We start from the raw sequence: 25,875 nt of genomic DNA, 5'->3' as shown, positions 1-25,875 counted from the left end.
AGCACAGGCAGGAGTATGCAAGTGTTTGATATCTACTGCAGAATGAAGAGCTCTTGAGCCCAGCCTCCCTATCTGGCAGAAGCTGTTCATTAATGCTATATATTCTCCTTTGTACTTGGCTCCTGCAACTGGGGGATACTTCTATGGCTCCTTCTATCTCCTGATGATTGAGATGGGATCCTTATCTTCCTACATGTGGCAGACAATCTGACATGCATCTCAACTCCCCTGAAGTTCATAATAGCAGTTTCTACTCTTCTTTAACAGTTCTATGTATATGAAAGCCTTAATCTGGACAAGTTACTATTGTACCTCCAAGAAACTTCAAAAATCTATATGCTTGTGTTGTACAAGTAACTGCTAAAGTCATTGATGTTCCAAGCTTTTCTGCATGGCATTGTTACTAAAACACAGGTCTGGTTTTTCTGTAAAAGGGGGGTGGATGTATTTGTATGTATATGTTTATGTAAGTCTCTCTAATGTCATTAAAGCCCTAAATAACACCTGTGAGTCCCTCTGAGTCTGAGGTCACAGCTGGATATGAAGAGGTTTGGCCTCTCCCTGGTTCAGTTCATAGCATTTTATAAAACAAATCTAGTTAGATTTGTTTCACATCTCTGCAGGCCTTGAACTGGTGCAGAAGATTGTCAGCTATAAGGCTGAATAAACTCTGCATGGCAGGGTGACACCAACTCATCCTTGTTTGAAATATGTCAAATGCATATCTCCTACATGACTTCAGGGGAATAGGGTGGTTGATAAACATACAAATGTCTTGGAAGTTTTTCTCTTTCACAAAGCATCAGCATTAATGGAGCTGGTGAGAAAACTTAAATTTAAGCCATCTTTATTTTATGAAATGTAGCTGATTTTAGTGTCTTATTTACAGTTAGGATTGTTAATTTTGTTGAGTCTGTGCAGTTGGGTTTGAGAACAGATGTACCAAATTAACTTCTCTGTTAAATGAGGGGATATACTGATAATTGTTCCTCTTCTGAGGCTAAATGACCATACTCATAGATCATATTTAATTCTTCATTCCTTTTGTGCCTGTTGTATCTGGCTGAGAGGGTCTTACAAAGACCTGACACTTTGTATTTGCGCTGTGATAGAGTGCAGAAACAAATGATTTGTTATTTCTGAGTGCTCTGCAGGCATAAGAAATGACCTCTATTTTTTCAGTGTTGTTGCAACATGCTGCTATTGCTGTTCTGGTATATTAACAGTGCAACGAGAAAGCAGAGTGTTTGAAGAGGTGGATTGCATTTATTAGTTTGAAGCACACAGGATCAAAGGGAAATAGGAAAAAGCTGTAAAACAGGTGAGTGTTGCAACAGTGAAGCTCTTTTGTTGTGTAAAGATGCCCAGAATATAGCAAAAGATGCAGTATATTGCTTTTATGTATCTACAGTAGGAGTTGTGTAGATTGCAAGGAATGTTACTGAAGGTGGCTTCAAGTGTTAAATTCATCAGCAGCTAAAAAGACTTCTACAAAAATATTTGTGCTTCCATTGGTTAAGTGCAGTGCTAGAGCTTCCATACTGTGAAAAACAAGAGGTCAGAATGGGATGTTTTCTCAGCATTGTTTCATTGCTGGTTGCTTATAGGGCTTGCTGGTTTTTATCATGCAGTACTGACTATGGCTTGCTATAGCTATGTGAGTGAAGCATTAAGCTCTGACTTTATGCTTACTGTGAGAAGCTTGCATGCCTGTAAGGCTGTGCTATTAGCCATTATTGCATGTGTTTGCAGCAAAAATGAACAGAAGTGTTGAGGAAGGTATTTTTCCTACGTGCCCCTCTCTCCCTTTGATTCCTTTTGCAAAATGTTTGTGGACAACTAGTGAAAAGTCAGGGAGAAGAACATAGTAAGATAACTGCTGAAAATACTTCTTCCTCTAATAAACCAGATGTTAGTGGCTACATGTTTAAATTTTTTACTTACATGATGTTAAAGGAAGGGAGGAGGTGGTTTCTTTTCTTGTACTGATTTCTTGTACTGATCTAAATCCTTAATTTTTTGATTGCTTATGCAGTATCGGTTACAAAGGAACCTGCACAAATGCAAAAGTCTTTCTGAGTCTCTCTTTGAGGCACATTGTTTCAAAATAATGACAATTGTAACCAGTTCCTTTTTCCTTAGTGAATATTGTACTTTTCTGTTGTCCCTGTGATTTTTTGGTCTCTGGCTGAGTTTGAGAGCTAAATGAAAGGAATTGTGTCATGTGAGAGAGTGAAAAAAGGCTTACAGCAGTTTGCCTGTGTAATAAAGCTTTCAGAACCTCACTCCATCAATGGTAACTAAATCTCTTGATGGTGGCAGAAGCTGGCTCATAATAGGTATAAAAGTGTTTAACAACAGTGTGACAGTATTAAAGAAGTTTTAAAAAATTGTGCATTTCAGACAGTTGCTTTTATGGTCTTAAATTGGGTGGTATGAGTAGAAACGTGATATAACTGAGTAATGTAATGTTATGACCTACTGAAACTCTGCATGTGCCTGAACTGGCCTGATCTAGAATAAAGAGGTACACAAACCAATATTTCAGGAATGGGGAATGGATAATTGCAGCTTTCTGGTCCTACTGCTCTTCTGTTACATGTTCAACAACCCAAAGCTGATAATGCTAGGCTTTAATCTTCCATAAAATTTACAGTACAGTTGGAGCTATGAGAATTTTTTTTAATCCTCATAACTTGACAAATTTGTTACTCGATGCATATAAGCAGACAAGTAGGAACTGTAAAATGTGTAGAGTTATTGGAATTTAAGGGATGAAAGGTGCCAGTGTTGTCAGCAAATAACAATTTTAGAGTGTGTAGCTGGTATACAGATTAAAAGACCGAAAACTCAATGTACTGGTTATAGCATGTATTCTCCTATATTTCTCCTACTCTAAAAATACCTATTCCTGAAGAAAGTATGTAAAGTATGAATAAAAGGAAGTGGGGAGGAATACTACTTGCGGAAACACTTGGTTAAATCCTACAGTGCAGTATATATTGGGCAATGTGATAGAGTTGTCCCAAAGAAGACTGTGGTAAGAGAACAGCCAGAGGGAGGGAGTAGTGTCAAAATATGAGCTAGAAAAGAGAGATCAGTTAGTGGTTAGGTGATTTAGTAGCAGCCAACAAATGGTAATTGAATAAATTGAACTACATCAGGGCTACTTAAAGTGGCAAACTCAGATAAGCTGCATCAGATGGGTCACAAGTTACCAGATGTTTGCAATAAAGCACGTTTATTCTTGTAAAAGGAAACTTAAATTCTAATTAACTGTGTGCTGACTAGCCATAGGTTAGTTTGGTATAGGGTAATATAGTCTCCATACAGTATTTGCTTGTGCACATATGTTCATCTTACAGTTTTTAGGAAATACATTTATTAGTGTTTAATGCAGTGAACACTACCCAAGTATTTCTCTCATAAAGTGTTAGCAAATGGAGTTCATGACCAACTTATTGTTATTTCATGTGCTTTTTTAGTCTTTTTCTGATCTAACATCCATTCTGTTTTGGAGAACCATGTCTAGCTGTAGTAGAAACTGTTCTCCCACTTGAAGTAAATGCAGAGCTGAGAACATTGTAATTGTCAATATGGAATCAGCTGTAGATTTTCTACTTCTCTTCCTCTATATTGATGGATTTGAGGGGAAGATTTCTTGCTCTACAGTCAGTGATAAAGCTTATGGCTCAGAGGAATTTCTTTCTCAAGTTCTTCAGCACGCCTGTAAGATATTTTTGTAGCATTTGAGACAAGGTGCTTTCCTAGTTGAAGTAGTATTAGGTAACATTTCACATAGTCATTGTTCTGACTGTCGTGCCTCTAAGCATAGTTTTTGAACAGGGGAAAGATAATTGAAAAAGCCAGATCAGGTCCCTGTATTGCTGCTTCCTGATGAGTCAGTACAGGCATAGTGACAGACAGCCTGTGTGGTGCCATTGCCATCACACATGCATTATAGGCCTATTATTAAGCATGCAACTGTAGCAAGTGATTTAACTGTTACATGCAAACTTCATTTTATTCTGAGAGCTGAAATGGATTTTCCCTTGTGAGCCTGCAACATTTATGCCAGATGGATGAGGATATTGGCAGCATCTCACATTTTTGCACGCATTTGGTAAGAGGTTCAATCCGTCATTATGGATAGGATGTTATGTAAGGACCAAAGAGACTTGAACTTGGTATCATTGTTGTTGCTCAGGACCCTGTGAGTGGCAGCTGGGTTTTGCAGCCTGAAGATGAGCATCTCATCTTTGTATACAAAGCACAGTGAGAGCTGGACGCTTCATGTTTGTTGATGCAGCTCTTGTAACAGTTGCAAAATAGGATTTGTGTCCTACCTGAGGTAAGAGCATGCATCTCAAAAGCAAGATGTACTTTTGGAACTCATAGATGGCTATTGGTTGTCCTTCTGGGGAACGATGGGACAAGAATACAGGCATGCTGCCATGACCCAGCAGGACAGTGTGTCCCTGAGAAAGCTGTTACAGGCTGTGTAGAGACTTATAATCAACTGATAGAAATACTTCATTTGCTTAAGCTCTAAAGATACTTGTCCTTTTAGAAATCTGTTCTAAATGTTAAGCATGGCCTGCAGGTTTGTATGCAGAAACTAAATCAGTAGCTTAACTGAAATTCCCATTGATCTTCTGCCTACTTGATTATTTATATGCATTCTGGAAGATCGCATTCTTTTATTTGATAGATAAAAAAAAAAAAGTTATGCCCTAATGCTTCAAGAGAAACCTTGAAAGATGTTGCTTTTTTTTCATGGGTGTTTCATTGTACATTTTTATGAACTTACGTGCTTCCACGTAAGTAGAGCAAATTACAGCATTGTTTTCAAGGGAGGAATATCTGAAAATATGGTGCTATATCTATTGACAGGTGAGTGCCCTGGATTCACTGGAGTGAGGGGGATGTACTCAGTAGTTACAGCGCGTGAAGTTGACCCTGGGTGTTCTGGTGTGTTGTGTAACATAGTCTGACTTCTGTGCTGAAGGCTAGGGTGGGAACTTGAAGCTATTGCCTTTCTGGAATATTTTCTTAGGTGCCTCATGAGGAAAGTGGAAAGGAAAGACTGACCTGCAAAGAGCTTTTTATGTTCTTAGTAACTCTGTCAATATATGTAGTTTTTAAAGTAGCTATGAGTTTGCTTCTATTCCCAGAGCAGGAGGTAGCATATGCCCATCCTCTGTTTCCAGGGGAAAAGAAACTGCTCTGCATCTAATTCATTAATCTTTTCTCAGTATTGACTTGATATGATAAAATGCTTCAGTGCATCTGCAGTGGGCTTGAATTGTGCCTGACAGAAAGCAGCTTTCTTCAGCGTGTTCTGGCCACTGGGTTCCAAAGATGAAGTTGTATGCAAGACCTCTCTGCACCCTTTTGAATAGCTTGTGATGCACTGGCATTTTATTCTATATTTCCAATGTTTTCTTTGGAGTGACTTCATGTTTTCTAAATTCAGTTAATATCAAAAATAAAGACATTGAACAATGTGATTTGGTGGAAAGTATACCAAAAGCTTATCTTGTTTTGCTGGCTTTCATTTTAGTTTGCAATTATTCTAGATAATCCGCTCAGTATAAACTTAATTACCTTCCTGCACTGTCTTTTCCCACTTTTAACTTTGCCCTAATCTAGGGACAGGATTTGAGCCCTTGCACTCTGTTGTGCAGTGCTATGTGGTGGTCTTGCTAGAGCATTGAATTTGCATCTAGTCAATGAACAAAGATGGCAATGATGTGTTCTCCCTGTAAAAGACTTTTATAATGGGACACCTGAAAGGGGAAGTGAGAGTAACATGGTGGCTGTGTTATATAACATGGGCGGGTTGTCATAGCACAAATTTGGTGAATGTTTTTATCTGTTACGCTGGGTTAATGACAAACTTCCACTGAAGTTGTTAATAGAAATTAACTAGCTATTAGTTAATCCTTTCTGGTAGCTGGGTGTTTTAACGCTGCTTTCTTTCCATGGTCTGCATGTTCCTGAACATCTGTCCTCTCAGAATATCCTCAACTTTTACTGGCAAAAAATACTTAAAATCCATCTAGTTGCTTCCTGTTTTCCCTCCAGTCTAGGGTGAACTTTACAAGACAAAGAAGTAAAGCTGTACTTGTATATATAAGACACTTTACTAATATTTCATGCTCTTATAATTTATGAAAAGGCCTAAGCTTGTATAGCTGCAGAAAATTGCAGGTTTTAGTGCTCTTGGGTATTCATAGATTTGAATAATCACAGAATGTTCTGAGTAGGAAAGCACCCACAGAGATAATTGAGTCCAATTCATGGCTCCACACAGGATCACCCAAAAATAAAACCTATTTCTAAGAGCATTGTCCGAGTGCTTGAGTTCCAGAAGGGTTTGAGCTGTGACCACTGCCATAAGGAGCCCCTTCTAGTTCCTGATTATTCTCTGGTGAATAACCTTTTTGTAATGACTGCCTGACCCTTCACTGGTGCAGCTCCATTTCTCTTGGTTCTGTCTCTGTCCCCACAGAGCAGAGCTCAGTGCTATGCTTCCACTCACCTTGAGAGGAAGCTGTAGGCTACCCTGAGGTCTCACTGAGTCTCTTGTCTAGGCTGCAGAAACAGAGACCTCAGCTGCTCCTCAGATGTCTTTCCCTCAAGACTCATGTTTGATGAAGTACAGATCAAGATCATGCAAACAGATCAGTATCACTATGGATGATGTGTAGCACTGCTGTTATCAGAGGCCTAATGAATTCAAACAGTCATTGTCCTTTGCAAATATACTTTTTATGTGCCAGTTTATCTGTGGTAACTTTGTTACAGAGATGTTTTTTACACTAGGCGTTAACTGGAGAGCAGTCCTCAAAGATATCTTAGAGAAGAAAGCTGAAGTTTTACAAGTTTTCCCTGTTTTTTCTGTGAGGTTTGCAGTTTTAGAATTCTGGGTCATGCTCTGAATGACAGATGGCCAAGAGAGCCTTGTTTCAGTTCATATTATGATAGGAGGATGGTTGGACTAGATGAGCTTGTAGGTCCTTTCCAACTTTGTGATTCTATGAAAGTATCAAGCAACAGAGTTAAGTTTTAAGTGGTTTGCAATGTGACTGCTGACAAAATACAAGTGTAGAGAATAGCTGAGCAGAAATGTGATAGGCATACCGCTAAGTGCTGGCTGTCCCTTCTCACTAACCTCTCCCTTCTTCCTCTTCCTCACCAAATAGCACCATCATGAACGTTCCCCAGCAAAGGAAAGATGTGAGCCTGTTGGAGCAGGTCCAGGAGGGCTGCAAAAGTGCTCAGTGAGCTTGAGAAATTTTTTTAAGGTGATGGTGTTGAGGTACTGGAACAGGTTGCCTGAAGAATCCGCAGGTGCCCCTTCCTAAGAACGTTCAAAGTGAGGCAGATTGCGGCCCTGGGCCTCCTAATTTATTCTATTGGCCTGCAACATCATGGGTGGGTTTTATAGGATGGCAGTAGATGTTGAACCTTCCTGCTGATATTCCCTTACATGTTGTTGCTGTGTGACGGGTGGCAGCAGAGGGACAGTCTGACACAATGGTGTCTGACATGGAGGTGTGTATGAAGTGAAGGTGTCATCAAATTCCTCCATGTGGAGAAGATTGCACTCAGTCATATTTAGCAATGCTTGCTGAACATTTATGGAGACCTAATAGTGGATGTGAGCACACTGAGGCATTGTGCAGTGCATTTCATTAATAATGCTGTCTTAACATCTGTGAAGCAGTGGGTCACATCTGCTGGTGCAGATTTTTACAAGTATGGCATGCAAGCTCCTGTTCATCACTGGTGAAATGCATAGCTAATGGTGATGGCTGTGTTGAAAAGGAGTGTTGTGTAACTGAGAATTTGCTGTAACAAATAGTATTGTGCTCTTTGTATCTGTTGTAGCTTCCATGGAAACAAATAGCAGGTGTTACTTTCAAAGCAGCTCACGTGGGTAGTCCTTAGGGTTCCTTCTAACCCCCATCATTCTATGATTATTCCGTAATTTTATAATAATTTAATTTTATTAAAGTAATTATTTATTATTATTTAAAGTAATTTTATAATTATTTTATAATAATTTTATAATAATTCCGTAGTCAATAAAACTACTGTGGAAATTCTTTGTTCAGTTAAACATGAGATGTTAGTGTAGCCAGTTTGTTATCCTTAGCATGAAGTGCGTATCTGGGGGCGGAATTGGGCCCTGCTGTTCTACTCCCCAGTCCCATCCTGTAAGCATTCTTAACAGCAGCTGTGTGAAAGGCAGTGTTATGAAAATTGAGATTATTGGTGTTTGGGAACCAGCTGTGTTTTAGGGACCAGTGAAGAAAAGGAAGCTTTATACTAGCATTTCCCACATCGCTGCTTTTCTTATCAGACACTGGCTTTACAGTGCCTGGTATGGGACAGGACTTCTCAGTTGGTTTTGCTAGGGATAAGAGCTACAATAGCACCTCTGAAGTATGGTTATGTAGCCTCTGAAGATTTTTCCTCCAAGAACAAACTTGAAAGAGGGTAAAATTATTTTCAAAAATTGAATCTGAATCTTCAGCTTACTGGAAGTTCTGTAACCCATTGCGCACTACTTGAACTGTCCAGTCATCTTAGGGATGGTAGCCACTGCCTGAGGAAGAGAGAAATAACTTAGTAATGAACTGAGGTTTGTTTCTGGGGTGTGCTTTGGCATATATCAAGTTAGATCTTGAGGAATGACTCTGATTTAATCCATCATTAATTTATTTTCCAAGAAAGATTGTTAAATGCAGTCTGAGAGGCTACTGGGCAAGGACATGTCAGTGAGTTTAAATTTAGTAATGTCACTCTACCAGTGATAGCAGCTGTCAGTACTGATACACTCTTGCTAAGAAAATGAATCATTTTTTATCTTTTTGGTTCTATTTGTTTAAAGTACTTTATAGTGTGTGAGGCAGATTAGACAGCTGTAAGCTGGTTCCCTGTTACCGTCTGGAGAAGCAGGTTGTCCTACTGCAACCACTCCTTCTAGAGAAATGCTCTACATAATTCCCTGAAATCTGTAGCAAGATGTGCAAGAACCTGATCTGAAGAACTTTTTTATGTATGCACCTATAACCTAGAAGTAATTCCAGAGATGGGTCTACATTGGAGCTTTGCTTGCTTCTGAACTCTTCAATTTGAAAAAACATGCTTTGAGGCCAAATGAGTTTTTTTTTTTTTTTTGAAGGAGGCAGACATACCAGCTAAAGACTGAAATTTATCTCAGTTTATACTTTTTTATTAGTTAACTCATGCAAGTTGAGATGACAGTACAAATGAACATTCTCCTGTGTAAGCCTCTTATAGCTTGCTGGGCTGCAATTGTTTAGTTAATTAAAACTCAGTTTGAAAAAAAAAAAAAATTGAAAAATTAAAAGGTGAAAGAAGAGTAGATGTGATATGAGAAGAAACTTTTCTAAGGAATATTAGTTAAGAAAGAGAAATCGCCTGTGTATGCTCAGAGTATTGCTATTCCAGAGGAAAGGTCATTTGACCAGAAGTGTCCGGAAAGTACAGGTAAGCTACATGCATGGTCAGCTGAAGTCTTTCTTGCTCAGATGCAATGAGGTTGGAAAAGGGAATGGCTTAGTAGAAGAGTGGAGCTCAAGTTTACAATGTCTGTTACATTTGTCTTTTCTTTACCCTTTCCATAGCCCTTCCCATTTCACTTGTTTGTGTCCCTTACAGGGTCTCATTCTGCTGCAAGGAAATCAGGTGAATGAGCTGCCACCTAATCCTGACGAACCCGGAAAACATCTATTTGAAATTGCCCCAGGTAGGCCAGCAAGTCCTTTTACTTCCTGCATAACCTTAAGTATTCCCTTTAGCTGTCATCAGTGATAAGAGAGCTGCATGGCTTACTTGAATTCTAGGCATTCTGATACACTAGCCAAATCACCTAGAGAAATTGAGTAATAGGGCTTGAGTTATACAAATAGAGTTATTTGTTGTGATAGTATCTCTTTTTGGATGGAACTGATGCTGTGATACCTCAGAAAAACAGTTGGAATGCCTTGCACCCCTATACTTTTCTGTTTTGAGGGGGCTCCTGGCCAGCAGTGCTGTGTGATCTCTCGCTTAAGTGTGGTTTTCCAGTTGTAGGTTGTGGTAGATGCTGCCATGGAACGCACAGCTTATGGAAAAGAGACATGCAATGTCTGGATGTAACTTTTTAATGTTTCCTGATAAAGTTTAAAAAAAAAAAAAAATTGTTTTTTGAACTGAAAAAATTAAGAGAATAGACTGCAATGGGAAACTTTTTTTTTTTTAAGGTAGAAAATCCCATTGTGTTGCCGTAATTTTGTACGAAACTTTTGAAAAACATTTAGCTCCTCTGTGAACACTTCCTGTGCACTGCCTTCCTACATACGAGATATATTTGAAGTTTGCGTTGCATCCCAGGAGCAATTGTTCTCACTTGATTCAGTTATAATTGTATCATGGTAAAGATTGTCCCTGTGGTTAAATATGAAGGCAGTGTATTTTGTGAGTAGCTGCAGGTGGTAAGATCTGCAGAGAAGAAAACTGCTGCACTGCAAGCAGTGTTAGAGATGAGGAATGAGAGAGGCATGCCTCTCTATGTGCTTGTCTTCTGGTACCTGTGGCAACAATCTGAGGAGAAACAAACTAATTTACTAAATATGTTATCAGAATGCAAGATAAGCACACTATAATACAATATAATCAGAATTGAAGCTAATAAATCAAATATAATGAGAGAGAGAATGTCTGAAAGGTGGGTAGGCCTCACCATAACACTGAGGTGAAATGCGCAGTCCAGTTGAGCAGCAGGGAGGTGGGAGGAGAGCCAACAAAGAAAAGCAGACAAAAAAAGAGTGCATCAGGAGCACCTTGCCAGGAGTTATTTCTCTTCTCTGTGGCCGCAAAGTCCTCTGGGGAATGTAGTTCTTCTCTTCTGGGCAGGTACCCAGAACTTGAGCATTAATAGTTAAACTCCCAGTGCTTCACATGATGTTATGATGTGGAATACCAAAAACTAAAAATCACAAAACCATGATAAATGCACAACACAGGGTATGCTTGTCCATATGGGTAAATACTACTGCTTTGGAGGCGGGTGTGCATTTGGCTGTGTGCCAGCAGCGGTTTTCTTGGCACATAATCAGGCTGGGCATAAAATGTCTGTGTTGTACACTCAACATGGTATCGATCAGTTCAAGAACAATTAGATAGTACTGGAAGGCTCTCAATTGTACAAACAGGCAGAGTTTACAATAACTCACTGTTGAGTATTCTGTTTGACACACAAGAAGCTACTTTGAGAGAAGGTACTTTTTTTTTTTTCTCTTCCTTGTCACTGCATGTTCTCTGGTAATGCTCCCTTATCTTTATATTGTTCCACACCTTCATAGGCTGGACTCTACAAACAAATCAGTAGGGCAATGTGCTCACAGTGTTGTTTACATGTGGGCATCTCCTTAAGAGTGGCATTGATTGTTTGAACGTGACAGATCTTATGTACTATTTCTCAAAGATTGTGCACCATAGTATTCTTGCCGTAAAGTGAACTGGACTGTGAAAGCACTTGGATTTAATGGACCTAAGGAAGTCTACTTTGAGTCCCTTAGGTTAGGTGGGACCTGTTGGGTGCTGGTGTCTATTAGGAATGGAGCTTGAAAGAAGAGAGTTTAAGTCATTTCTTAGCTAAATGGTGAGGAATCTTCCTGCTTAGAGGAAAGTAAGAGGTAATATGCCAAAGACTGAAGGGAATGGGCATGATTTAGTGGAGGGTTGTTAGAGTTAGGGTAGTATGGTTAGGCTGTGGTTGGACTTGATGATCTTTAAGGTCTTTTCCAACCTGAGCAATTCTGTGATTCTGTGATTCTGTGATTTTCCTGGTTGTGAATATGTCCATGTGTTCTGGCACTAAAGGCAATTAACAGAGCCACTGGGTAAATGGGATTCTTCACTTCTTGCTAGCCTTTTAGGTTTTACTTCTGTGGGCTGCAAAATAGATCTCATGAGCCACAAATGGTGGTTGCTTCAATGGAGTTGGCAGTAACAATACTGTGTAACTACTTGAGAAAGGCTCTCCAAAGAGATAGAAAAAAGCAACACGTGGCAGCATAGTTTTGAGACCCAGGACATCTGTGTTCAGTCTTTTGTGTTCAGTTTTGTCATTGCTCTTCCCTGGGCTCCTAGGAACAACTACTTATTCTTAGTGAACCACTGTCCTGCTAGTAAAATTCAGATGTTTTCTCTACCAAGTGGAGATGAATCTATTCATGTCTGTAGGGAGCTTGTTTGCAACACAGATAACAAGTATTGAAGAATGCTATAAATAGCCAGTCAATGCAGACTGTGATTCAGCACAGATGTCACTGAAAAAATGTAGCTTGAAGAGTTTCCTATTCTGCTCACAGTACGTTTATTCTGGGCTGATTTTGGCATAAATGCGTTTTCTTTCTTGCCTGTCTTCTGAAATGATTTCTTGCCAGACCACAGGACATCCACATAGTGAACAGTTCTTAAATTGGTATCAGATAGAAAAGGGAGCACAGATCATCTTGCAGGACCCAAAACATTATTTTCCATCAGTTCCCATCTTTCCTTGTGTTGACACTATGATCGTATTGCTTCTTAATTGTGTTCCTGTCCTCCCAGTGTAAGCTTGACTCTACATAGTCTCTAAAAGGTGATAAGATCAGCTTAGTTTTTAACAAAGCTGAGGATTTGTTAACAGAAGCATATTCTGTAAATACAGATATGAGAATTTACAGTACGTGTGAAATGCAGGGCTTTAACAAAATTCAGAGCAGTCCTGTATTCTGAATGTTTCTGTAGTGTCCTGATACCACCTTAACTGGTAAAGAGAGAGATTGAGATCTATCTTGTAGTTCCTGACAAGGAAATGTCCCTAACTTTGGATTGTAGCACCAGCTACCTCCAAAAACCTACTTCATGTTTGATAGCTAGCATTTCAGCATTCTTATTACTAGAGCAGTTGCCTGGAGCTTACTGCATGTTTTTGTGTTGTCATCTTGCCAGCGAGTGCTACTTCCTCAGAGTGCAGAGACTAGATTAACAGCATGTCCTGTACTGTAACAGAGCCTGTATTGATTTTCTGCTGAGTAACAAGAACTAATGATGGGCATTGTGTATTATTCATGTTTCATCAAGTTCATTTACAAGCTGTATAGTGCAGCTGTGAGAAGGGTTAACTCGGGACGTGAGAGACAGTAGAATAGTTCTACAGTGAAACCAGTGTTGTATCAAGTGGCAGCACTTTCTACACTGCCTCCTTTGGCAGAAATACTCTCTATTCTCTCTTCTGGAGAAACTGCGTGTATTTCTGGACCCTTTTTAGCCTGTTCATGCTTTCTTCTCCCACAGCTAATAAAGCTCAAAGTGGAATGGCAGAGTAAAGCATGGACACTTCAGCAATTGCTCTTATGTTCCAGGGTGCATTAGCATGTGGTGGGGGGGTGTTTCTAAAAAATTATTGGGATGGTCTGAGGGCAAGTGCAAAGTTTAGTTATTTGGGGCTGATCTTCATGCATAGCAGCTACTATCTGAGAATGTCCTAGGGGAGTGTTGATGACTTAAATGCTTCTGGGTTTTTACTTTCTAGAAAGTTGATGTTTTTAATGCCATGTGGCAAATAGCTTGTCTCATTTCAATAATTCGCTCTTTGCAGCATTAAGAGAGGAGATGCACAAGTTCTGCAGAATCAGAGATCATTCTCTGAGACGGGAAGGTTTTTTATAGTCAAGGGAGTGGTGAAAAAGTTCAGAAGGTAGGACAAAATTGTTGTCTTTAGGGCATGGATTATTAGCAACTAACTAAAGAATAGCTTTTCTTTGTAGAAAACTTGATGAGTTGAAGGGTTTTTTCCCTCTTTAGGATGGATTCAGTCAGACTTCTCATGAAGAATGAGAGAGGGCATAAACATTAAAATTTTTCCTTAGTTAAGCTGATACCTTAATGACTAACATTGTCACCTGTGCAGGAAACCCAAGTTTCTCTTCCACCAAGTGAGGCCTGGACCCTGAATCTGTCATCTGTGAGTACCTTCCATCACTACTGGTCTTAGTGGGACAGATGGTTTTGCTTCACTTTTAACTCTGAAATTTAGAATAACTTTATTAACATCATTTTTGGAAGAATGTTTGCCCTTTTCACAAACTGGCATGTTGTGATTGAAAGCAGCTTTTCAGATAAACTCTCTCCTGATTCTTAATAACAGCTTGCCATAGTGCTGTTTGCTGAGGCTAACAGTGACAGCTCTTAGCTAGAGCTTTACGTGAAAAATAAGTGCATTATTGTGGTAATTATAATTTGATTTCATTGGAAACCACTGCTAAAGGGATTGATCTTGCTTGTCCCTTTTCCTCTTGGCTTTTTCCCCAATATACTCTGATTTCTCACTTCCACTATTGTGACTGGGGGAAAAAAAAGTCTTTGAAACCAGTTGGACTTGAGGTTGGTCAAACAAAGACTGATGGAATATGCTTTGTACTCCTCTTGAGTAATGCTACCAGCCCTCTCGTTCAGACGATTCAGTCTCCGAATCTTGTCTTGGGCTTTGTGTAGGCTTAGCCTGAGTAAAGGTGCTTATGTTTGATTCACATTTAGAAGGTTATTTTCAAAGCTTTGTACTCTGGCATGCTGTTCAATTAATTATAAAGTCTGAGCTTAATATCAACAAACTGCCTTTTTCAAAAGGGACCTGAATTCAGCAGTGACTCTTTTAAATATGGACTTTGTTGTATTCTGTCAGTAGTCAGGCTTAAAATGCCTCATCCAGGAACTTCTTTGCAGGAGCTGTTTCACTGCCTTTTTAAACTATTAAATAGGATATTAATAAAGGCAGAATTGGAAGATGGGAATACTAACTCTTACAGGAACTTTAGTTGTTGACCATATGTTCTGTAGGGAGTGCAGTTTTGCTGCTGGCAGTGTTATGGAGTGGTTGTAGTGGCAGCTCTTTTGTCTTGTCTCAGTAGGGTGAATGGTGCCTGTAAAGCACTGCTCTGCAGTACACTTCTGTGTCTCAGGTGATCAACAGCAATTAAGTTAGTTTTGTGACCTTTTTATCTCAGTTCCTGTTGAGATGTGTAATTAAAATGCCTAGAGGAGTAATTAGAAATTCAGACACTTAGAATCATTCTGTATTTTCTATCAATCAATGCATACTCTAGTTCTAACTATCAGCAGGAAGCTGAGTTTGCTGCTGGTAATTAATATTTTCTCCTGAAACCTACAGTTGACTACTGACTGCATCTCTGGATATGCGATGTTGGTTTTAGAGGGCTTTATTTAGGTTTCTGGTATTCAGCACTTAGCATAGCAAAAATAGTAGTTCTAGGTCCTACTGAAAAGAGTGAAGTGATATTATTTCAGCAGAGCACTTGTGGAAATGTTTAGCAAGCTTATGGACATCAGTAAGTATCCATGACATTGCACTGACCTGTAGGAGAAGACAGATCTGCAGCAGAGCTGCCATTGTTACTGGCAGCTGATCTTTAATTCTTTTAATTCTGATCTTTACTGATCTTTAATTCTTCTGGAAGCCTGGAGTGCAACTGAAGGCAGAATATTTATGTCACTGAAAGTGGTGACTATCTTAGGGAATATAAGCTAGACTTCCCATTTATTAAGGAGGGATAAAGCTAAAATATTTTCTCTGAACTGTCTTTATAATGGAGTGCCTAGCACAGTGAAATTGCACGCCTTCTTTCCTGACAGTCTGGAAACTTTTTACTACCTTACAGTTTGGGTTTAAGACCTCCAAGGTAATACCAAGTACACTTGTAATACCAGATACATCTGCTGGCCTTTTGTCTGCTGCAGGGACTCCTTACATGCAAGATGAGTGCAGCCAAAGACCCTTTGAATATACGTATGCTGTATTTTCATAACAAAAAATGCAAAATCTTGATTCTTTAGCGTGTGCTCTGCTTGCTCCATCAGCTCTTGAGCACTAGATGGTGCTGGTTCTTTCTACCTTGTGCTCGGAAACTTGCAATGGTTTTGGTATATCCTGAATCACTTGAATTTGAGTTCATTCTGTAAGAGGAAATTAGCCTCTCCTTGTTTCTCCATGTCTCCTCAAAAGCAACTCAACAAGTGAGAGTTTCTGAAAGTGATGTTGTCTATCCCCTGAAGCTATTTCTGTGCTCTGTAGGCAGAATATAGCATTGCATACATTTCCAAATGTTTTCCCTGCCATGAGCAACTTAGTCTTCTTGGATCTATAAGATGCTACTGCAGATTCTAAGCTGCAGCCACAGGTGCCAAAATCAAGTGTTTGAAAGCATTCAATTTCAAATTCTTTGCTTGCTTCATGTTAGGATGGATTTCCTTCTTATGGAAGAGCAAAGCATGTGCTGTATGGGTATGTGCAATAATGGCTGTATGGACAAGCCACTTGAATCTAGTCCTCCACTCTTGAAGGTAAACCATCCTCACCTGGGGCTTACTAGCTATTTTGTTGTATCTATCAGTTTTTCCCCATCCTGAACCTGACAAACTTATTTTTTGGAACATTTATTTATTTATTTATTTATTTATTTATTTATAGTTTTAAGGAATAGGAATTTGCTTCCTCTGCCTGGGTGTTCAAGTAAGAATTTGATCGAAAGTCTCGCGGCATTGCTTCTTAGGGATTTGCCTGAAAAACACTAAAGGTCTTCTGCAGGGCAGCTCTTTCTCCTCAGCTAAAATGATTTTATGTGCCTGCAAACAAAAAAATAGTTTTCATGGCCTGGCCAGACCCTGACAACTTAATTTAGAATCAGCAGAAGCACCAAGGGGCTGCCAGTGCTTCTGGGTTTGTTGTATAAATTGATTTAAGCAACTGTTATTTGTGGAAGTTAATGGAGGCCCTGGCTTCACTCATAAAGACATTAGACATTAACAATTCAAATCTGCAGGCAGGGCATCTCTTCTTACTAATCTCCTGATCCATGAATACTTGACTGTACCGTGTCATTGATTAATCTTTCTTGAAAGACAACCTGAAAAAAAAGACTGAAACCTTGTCATCTGAATTTGTATAATCTTTGCTGATTTCAGTAATGTTATGTTAGGTCCAGTGGTGTACAGAGATCAATACTCTATTGCCTACTTAAGGCAGTGGCTCATTCCTGTTTAAGGTCTTAATACAGCAACCAGGCTTCCATATAGACACATTAGTAGGCTCCTCTTCCCCCCAAGGACTGTGATGCTCTTTGATAGTTATGAATTTTTTGGCTCACCTTGTATTGTCAATTGAAAACATGCTGAAGGGTATCAAAAGGCACCTGCAGCCAGTAAATTGTTTTTACTTTTCCCCCTTACCATATGCAGTGCCCAAGGCTTATGTTTGCATTTGGCATGCAAAGATTCTGCTTCATGCCTTTCTTTCATTAGATGTGTCTGATCTATTGCCTACATCCATCAGTGCTCTTGGGTAGTTTAAAGTGATCCTGGAAATGGACTGTGACAACATATGAGTTCTGTCCTGGAATCTGCATCTCCAGGAGAAACTCTACATCTGATCTCTAATCACTAGCACCTAGATATCTTGAATGCAAGCACTGGCTTTCAACAAAAATGCTGTTTTTTACAACTTCAGTTGCAACAGTATGTGACCTTCTAGGAAAGGAGCTTCATGAATGGCTTTTTCTGCTAGCAGAGATCATTAAGATATAATTTCTAACTGTTGTAAAGCAGCTTTCCTTAACCCATTGTATTTCTGAAAGTCAGATATGTTTGCATAGCATTTTGTGAGGGCTGCCCTTTGGATGCAGAAATGTGGTTCTGTAAAATGTTGTCACTGGAACCTGCAAGGCATATTTTAATCCCATCAGGTTGGCTTTTTAGCGCAAATTAGGTAAGATTTTGAGCTCTTCTTCCTGTGATATTCCAGAGTAAGATCTGAATATTTTGCCTTAAGGATGATATATTAAGCCCTGAGGAGCATGTGGTTGGTATAGAGATAAATATATTTAGCATTTCAGTGCAGGAGTAGCTTTGTTTCATAAAGATGTGATATCAGTCTGTCAGTGCAATCTATTATATGGTCCCTTCTCTGTATTTCTTGGTAATCGGAAATGAAGTCTTCAATGCTGTCTTGCCTCTTGTGTGCTCTGATGGTACTGCTTGATGTTCAGCTGTGTTCTGCACCAGAAGCAGCTGTGTTCCCTTTTTGTAATAAGGACGAGTGAGTTTTGTGTTTCATGCTATATTTAGGATGCCTCAGGTGAAGATATCAGCAGACTAACATGAAGTAAAGCAAATAAGCAATGTAGTTCATAGAACACAACAAATATTAGAGATAGTAAAGATGAGTGTTAGAGGTCAGCATTGCTACAAAGAAGGAAAATATTAACCTGCTTAGATACCCAACCCACAAATGTTTTGCCAATTGAATAGTCTTGTTGAGGTGAGCTGAACGCTAAGTCATGTGGTATTGGGTCCTTCATTTGAAGTTCATCTCACTTGCCTTTTGCTATTTAATGGGTTAATTCTTTTCCCTAGCTGCCTGAAACAGTCAGGTAACTTTACTGATAAAGAGTATTTCAGATTAATTTGTGGGCTTCTGTTAGTCATCTGAGCTAGAGAGTCACGTTTGCTTGCTCTTTTCCATAGGTTGTCCTTGGGACTGCTTTCTTTTTGATTTTCTACACTTGAACTTTTTAAGGGTCGCCATCTCTGCTGAGTGGTTCCTGTTTCTTTGTTTCTTTCTTCCTTTCTTTAAACTCAGATAGTACAAGTAAATAGTTGAATTTTGAGGGGGTGGATGAAGATTCTTGGGAGTTTAAATTTTTTTAAAATGATTATGGATCCTGAAGTTGGCAGCAGATACATGTGTCTGTTGTGCAGTTCATGCTGCTTTTGTGTTTGGAATTGCAGGAATAAAAGACAGACACTTAAGTTTGTAAACGTAAAATTTTGTCGATGGGGAACTTAATTTCTGCTCCAATCATACTGTTGTTATCACAGAATAATTGGAACATATGCAGCGTTTAATCACTTGTAGCTTTACTCCTATTTCCTACCTGATTTGGGCTGCTGTGGATCTGAGTTTCTGTGGTATGCAGCAGGTGCAGGCTACGCAGAATATACATACTCTATTCCATATCCTCTTTCCTCTCTTCTGAGCAGTGCTTCAGTCACATGCTCATTGAAAATAGGGCAAGAAGCAGGGCTGGTTGCCTCTAAACCAGGGCTGGACATCACCTAGGTGAAATAAACCAGAATGTTTGTTCCGCAGAGTGCTCCAGAAGGGAATTCTGGCACCTACAGAACATTCCTTATCTAAAGAATAGAAATGAAACCATAACCTGAGAACACACTATGTAATAACAAACCTGTTAGGCAGCACTTCTGCTGCTGCTGAGGTAGCTGTTAGTGCTGGTGGCTGAACTGCTCAGTGTAATATTCTGACTTAAAAATGCCATCTGCAAATAGTTCTGGTAAGAAAAATAAAACATGTTTCCTTTTCACACAGCCCATGCGATAGCACAATGGGGAAGGAACAGCAAGGCTGATAACATGCTTCTCCAGTGTCCGAATAGAAATCTAATTGGTAAGCTGCTATCTGATTTGTTTATGAAGCTGTTTGTGAATGCTGCCCTAATGTCAATTGGAAATGGCAGCTGGCCTGATGTCAAACAGCTGTGATGATTCACATGCAACCCACTCTGTTTTTGTCTGAAATGCTACAGGGATAGCCAGTGTGCTATCAGTGTGAACCAGGTCTGAACCTCACAGAGAAGAGGAGGAAGTAGGGCAAAGATGTATTGCCTATGGAGAAACACTTTGGATTTATATTTACTGAGAAAGTAGCCATATGAAAAAGTAACAGTAATGTTACATGTAAAAGCTTTCTTAGCCTTCCTATGCTACTCTAGGCATTTCCAAAGTAGTGGTTATGTATGGTGACTGAACAAAAAGGGCTTGGTGTTGGAGTGCTTATATGTACTTTTTAAATAATTTTTCAGATTCTTGTGCTATGCACGTGTCTGTACTTAGCTTTACCCTTGGGTAGGGTCCTATCAACATGATTGCCCACAAAATACTTTCCACATTGATCCTATTACCAAGATTCACTTGTGTTACCCAGGAAGTCAGAGTAGGTAATGACAAAGGTCTCTCTTGTGCATAGTGTTTATGAATAAACTTAAAAAGGTGCAATTTACTGCAGGGTAACGAACTCGCCTGACACCTGAACTGCTGGAAATGCAGGCTCTGTACTTTCCGAAGGTCTAATGCAACATGAAGAATGGAAAAGTGTGAAACAAGCAGAACAATTTAGTTTCCCTGGGGCAGCAAAGAGAAGTGCTGACATTAATCAGCTTAGAAATGAAATGCGTGTAATTTTAATACTTGAAGGTGTCCTTGGGAAGTGGAGATGGAGAACCAAGGAATTGTGTGTTTTGAAATCAGTAAATTTTGGAATATCTATTTCTGTCAATTCTTGATGTTTAAAGAAATTTGTTCAGAAAGAGATGGATGTGGAATCTTTGACATGTCCAGAATGTGGGTGGCTTTTTGTTTGCTTGTTTTTTTGTGATGAAGCTCTTCTAACAGATAAATCCTGTAGATCCTTGAGTATTGGCTTTACATGCATTACAGACACAGGTAGCAGTTCCTCTTTCCTGATTGCTGTGAAGAAATTAATTCTACTGTATTAGAGTAACTCAAACAGATCCTGTTGTTTGGATTAAATATCTTTGTCTTAAAGGGGAGGCATTGTAATACTTTTGCTTGAGACCTAGTTACTGACCAGTGTGACTGTTTCATTTGTCCTATATATTTATTCCAGGAGTAATTTTAACTCCTTTTTCTAGTGACTTATGTGTAGGTTCCTGTTAAGTCATGCATGAGCTTGTCATTGTTTTTCTGAGGAGTGCATGGATGTGTCTGATATTACGTAAAGAATGTAATCCCATTTTACATAGCATTGAAGTAGCAGAACTGAACTATGCTAGTAAAGAAGCTTTAAACTCCTTACTAGAAATTACTTTGGTTTTATTACTTCAACAGTATGTTTCTAAACAAGTGTAAAATCCCTGACCTTGAAGAAACACAATTTTTGTGACCATTCAAGATTTTTTTTTTTAAAGCAACATCAACATGTTGAGTCCTAAGAACGTTTACTGAAGTGTAGTTGATCTGTGTTGAATTTAGTGCCTTTTTCTCCTCATAAACCTCTCAGTCTTTATAGTACCTATTGCGGTGGATTCTGTTCAAGGTACTGTATTGTGGAACAAAAGAAGTGAGGCAGCTGGGGTCAGGAATATGTTCTGTTTAGTGTAGCATGTTCTGATAAGTGTAATCTTCCTAATTTTCTACAAGCACTCTAGTTGAAATGATTGTGATTTCTTTCATTAGAAAGACAAAGTTCAGGTTACTTATAATTATAGAATTGTTCCTTTTAGGAGCCTGTTTGCTTTCTCATAGTTTGTTTTCCATCTCTGTTCTGTCAGGTGCACAGCCTAGTGCACACACATTCTTTTAAAGTCTGACTTTGAATCTCAGCCAATGGAGATAGATACATTTCTAACTGCAGGATTAAACAGTGTTCTACATCCATAAACCACTGCTCTTCTAACTGAATTCCACTTAAGGTCTTGATAGATCCTTGTCCCCACCTGGTACCAAAGAGATGCTGTATATCATGCTGAACTCATGAAATACTGTTGTTAGTTCTGGGATCTGCTTTTAATCAGGAGGTGTCTGACACTCGTGAAAGCTTTGAGAAGGGTGTGTGTAAGATAATGAAGAGCTATGAAATCAAAAGAATACCATGTTAAAAGGGGAAGCATCTGTGAGGCCTTGAGGAAGAGTTGTGCATTATGTAAAAGATAGTATAAAAGCTGTGCTGCTTCATTTAGTCTGCTGTTGTGGATTTAATATTCATTTCTAGCTACGCTAATGTGAGAATCCTCTTACTGTAGGAGGGGGCATCTCTTTTATTAGGAGAGGCTGATAGAGTTGAGACTGCCTGAAGACAGACTTGGGAGGGGGGATCTTACCAATCTCTGTAAAGACCTGAAGAGAGAGTGCCAACAGGATGGAGCCAGGCTCTTCTCAGTGGTGCTTAGTGCCAGGACAGAGGGCAGTGGATGCAAACTCAAACACAGGAGGTTCCATCTGAACATCAGGAAGCACTTCTTTAGTATACAAGTGATGGAGCACTGGAACAGGTTATCTGAAGAGATGGTTGAATCTCCTCCTTGGAAGTCTTCTGAAGCTGCTTCAGTGTGGTGCTGTACACCCTGCTCTGAGTGTCACTGCTTCATAGGGGTAGGACCACGTGGACCCAGAGGTCCCTGCCAACCTCACCTAAACTGTGATTTGCACTAAAACTGTGTGCTTTACTGTTCTTTCCCTGTGGTCTACAAATACTGGGGAGTTGGCCAGGAACAACTATGAATACATTGACACTGGTAAGAAAGGATTTGTCATACAGAGTAGGATTTGTTGATGTTGGCCAGTGTGCCTACCTGCACTGACAGAAATAAGAGCACAGCAGCAAGAGCTGTCCTAGCGTACTCCTTCAATCAGTGCATGCTGTCTTTTCACCAACAAAAATGGAACAGTAAGGACATCAGCTTTTCCAGGAACAGGTGCAAAGGATTCATTATAAAGGAGACTTTGTCCATGGGCAGAGCTTACTGGGGATTTTTTGTGCTTCCTCAGTGCTTTAATGCCAAAACCCTAAGAGCTTGCTAATATCTCTGAGGCAGACACCCTAAAGAGAGGACTTGTTAGGGTTAGAAGTACAGGATTTACTCTAATGCAGTGTGGCTGAAAGGTATATAGGAACTTGTAACAAAGCTTTCCTCATTTGTTATTAGTTGCACCTAAAATTTGTTTTGAATTTACTTAGGAGGCTGTGAGCTTCTCATGTACACCAGATGGTCTATTAGAATTCATAGACTCTTTTATCTTTCTCACAAGGTTCCTTTATCTCAACAAGTGTTTTAGGTCAGGGAGGTGGAAGGAATAAAGAAGGTGGAAACCTGGAAAAATACCTTTTGAAACATAGGTGGCAGAAAAAAATGTGAAAAATGCCAGTGCAGATTATTAATATATAGCTGTCTGTTATGGCTTCAGATGCAGAAATTCTTTTGGAAGCACAGTGATTAGAGAGAAGAGGAAGGAAATAGACATCAAATCAGAATAACTTTTTCATAAATTCAGGATCTTGCAACTTTCTGGACTAGAAACTTCTAATAGGGCCAGGTTATAAGTTCTGAAATGCTATTGCTGACTCACCAGTTGGGTGACTTTTGTCCTTTAAGAATGTACTACTTTCTTTAAACCTATAGTGTGTCTCATCGTTACTGTGTCCTATTATTTCCTTTAGCCACACTGGGCTTGTGTTGTATGACCTCTGAAAAGGCAGTTACAAAATTTGCACCTGCAAGCAATACCTACTTCATACCATCTAGTGATGTATCTACAGTGTCAACTCCTGTTCTTTTGTGGAGGAGCGAACTAGAAATACCTCCAAACCACAAAGATCTGATACTTCTGTCAGCAAGTTATATTTCAGACTCTTACCAACCTGGAGAACTGGGATTTGCAAAAGCATTTCTTTCACAGTTTATATTAAAGGCTTTAGAAGCACGTATTTAAAGGATTGAGCTTTTGGAGGCAGAAGGATAATGGGATCTGGAAGATTGTTTAGACTTCTCTGATCACAGAGGAAAGAAATCATGGGGAAAGTAGCATTATCACCTTATAGTTGAATACCTGATTTCTTGTCTTAGGTACTTAAAAGAGATGAAGAAGGTCTTCAAGGGAGTTTTAATATTAGGAGATATACAAACCAAGGCTGAGCATAACGCACTCCTCTACCTTTGTTATATAGCCAAAATACTCTTAATTTCCTGAGATCCAGTGGAGAGTAGGAATTTTGTGTGGATGCATCAATTTAAAAATGCTTAGATGGAACTGAAATTTAAAAGTCATTCCAGAAGCTTAACCTTTTTGAAAGCATCTTAAAATATCTGCAAACAATTAAATTACCCAACTGAGTACTGCTTTGCTACAATGTTTGCACCATGCAGCACTATTTTGACACACAAAGTTCGTTCAAACTGAAAATGAGAGTCCAGTTCTGGGTTTCTTGAAACGCAGTCTTGATGTTTCTGAAGTAAAATAGGGGATTTGGCACTTGTCTGATGAAGAGGCATAGATCAGGAGTTGGAAGGACAGAGTTTTGTTAGATTTTGGCAAAACTGCTCTCTGCATTGAGGATCCTAGGTTGAGTTTCTGGTCTTTACTGGAGCAATTGATGCTTTCTACTGCCCCAGTAGGAGCTCACTATTTGTCAGGCAAAATCTGTCTGTAGATTGGAGATTGGTTTATGATCTCTGCAAAGACATCAGCATGGCCCAGTAAGTTGCACTGTCGCTTTCCTCAAATAGACTGTGCTCTAATCAGATAACAGTATTAATAAACTTTATTCTCCTTTGCCCTAAGCAGATCCAGCCAGAGCTCTCCTGCATGGTGATATGCAGTAGCATGGGTTGCCTATCTAGTACTCAGGATAGATTTTCTGCTTTTGATTTTCAATTTGTACTACTTTGGTGATTTATGTCATTACAAAACACCTCACTTGTGGTTTCCTTTTTTATTCATCTTAATGAAAAAAAACTTCTTAGATTTTGCTGCAGTTCAGTCCTGTACAGTCCTTCCCTGGCCTTTCTGTTGCCTGTGGATTCAGTAATGGAGAGTCACAGGGTTTTCTCAGTTACTTGGTAAGCCACCTGTACTGTGATTTACCATGTCTTGGTAATCAAATAGGGAATAATGTGGGTTGAATCTGATTTTTCTCTCTCCCTCTCTCCCTCAAAAAAAAAAAAAAAAAAAAAAAAAAAAAACAAAACCAAAAAAAAACCCTCCACTAAAGAGAGCTGTTAGCAGTTTACTAAATCCTTGGATTTAGGAATTACTGATGTGAGGGTGTTCATAATATAAATACATCTGTGGATCAAATGATATTGGCGAAACTTGATTAACTTCACTTATTCTCCTGGATTTTCAACACAGATAAGTATAAATGTTCAGCTTTTCACTGGTACGTCAGTACTCTGTACTGGCTGGCTCCAGTCTGTCCTTATGAAGTGCAGAATCACTTGTTTTATTATTAATGGCTCAAAATATTGCCAGTATTTGTATTCTTCAGGCCAGTTTGTGCCATAGAGGTTCTGAGAGAAAATGAAAATTTTGTAGTCCTTGCCTTATGTCTGAAGCTTGAAAAAGAGCATTTGCCCTATTCTAGGCTACAGTTCTGACTTTTGTGATTTGGGAATCATGAGAAATATTTGTCTCCTACTAAAAGAATAAAAAAAAATCACATCTGGAATGAATTGTTGAAATAGAATAGCATATTCTTTTTTTCTTTTTTTTTTTCCCCTGAATAGAAGTGGTTGGCTTAAATCTTTGTCTCTGGTTTCCAGACATTTAACTTGGTCCTTAAATAGGAAAGTTCATTACTTGTCCAGCACTGTTTAGCAGCCAGTTTTCCTTTCAGAGTAGAAGCCAGGAGAAGCCATATTTCTGAAGAAAGGGGAGGGGGTTGTAAACTTAAAATTGGAAATTTCAGATAGCAAAACAGAGCTGTAGCTGGAATGACGTGCCAAGTGTATGGTTTGGTGGTTGTTTGTTTGTTTTTGGAGAACTTAGGACTTTGAAAAACTCAGTCTGCACCAATTCATTTCACAGGGACTTGTTAAGTACTTCATTTTTCTGAAAGATCAGCCAAATTGCTCAGTACTCAAAGTAGAGATTTAGACATCGAACTCTGGGCTCCTGTTCTTGTAAATCTTACTCTCAAGTTGGTATGTGCGGTTAAAGGCTAAGACATACATCATTAACCATGTATCTAGAAGGTCAAATTAC

At 39.2% G+C, this 25,875-nt stretch overlaps 1 protein-coding gene across 1 annotated transcript in view; it reads left to right on the top strand.

Annotated features, from left to right (window-relative positions):
* Positions 1-25,875, top strand: part of ARHGAP22 (Rho GTPase activating protein 22) — a gene marked incomplete at both ends in the record, with an annotated part of 134,986 nt that overhangs the window by 19,490 nt on the left and 89,621 nt on the right. Inside the window, one exon of the mRNA XM_079536370.1 lies at positions 9,697-9,784. Within this exon, the coding sequence (XP_079392496.1) occupies positions 9,697-9,784 (88 nt within the window). The remainder of the gene's footprint in view (positions 1-9,696; positions 9,785-25,875) is intronic.

This window comes from Tetrao urogallus, assembly GCF_951394365.1.
Source record: "Tetrao urogallus genome assembly, chromosome: 5".
NCBI classification, from domain to species: Eukaryota; Metazoa; Chordata; class Aves; order Galliformes; family Phasianidae; genus Tetrao; species Tetrao urogallus.
This window is presented reverse-complemented; position numbering and strand designations above follow the sequence as displayed.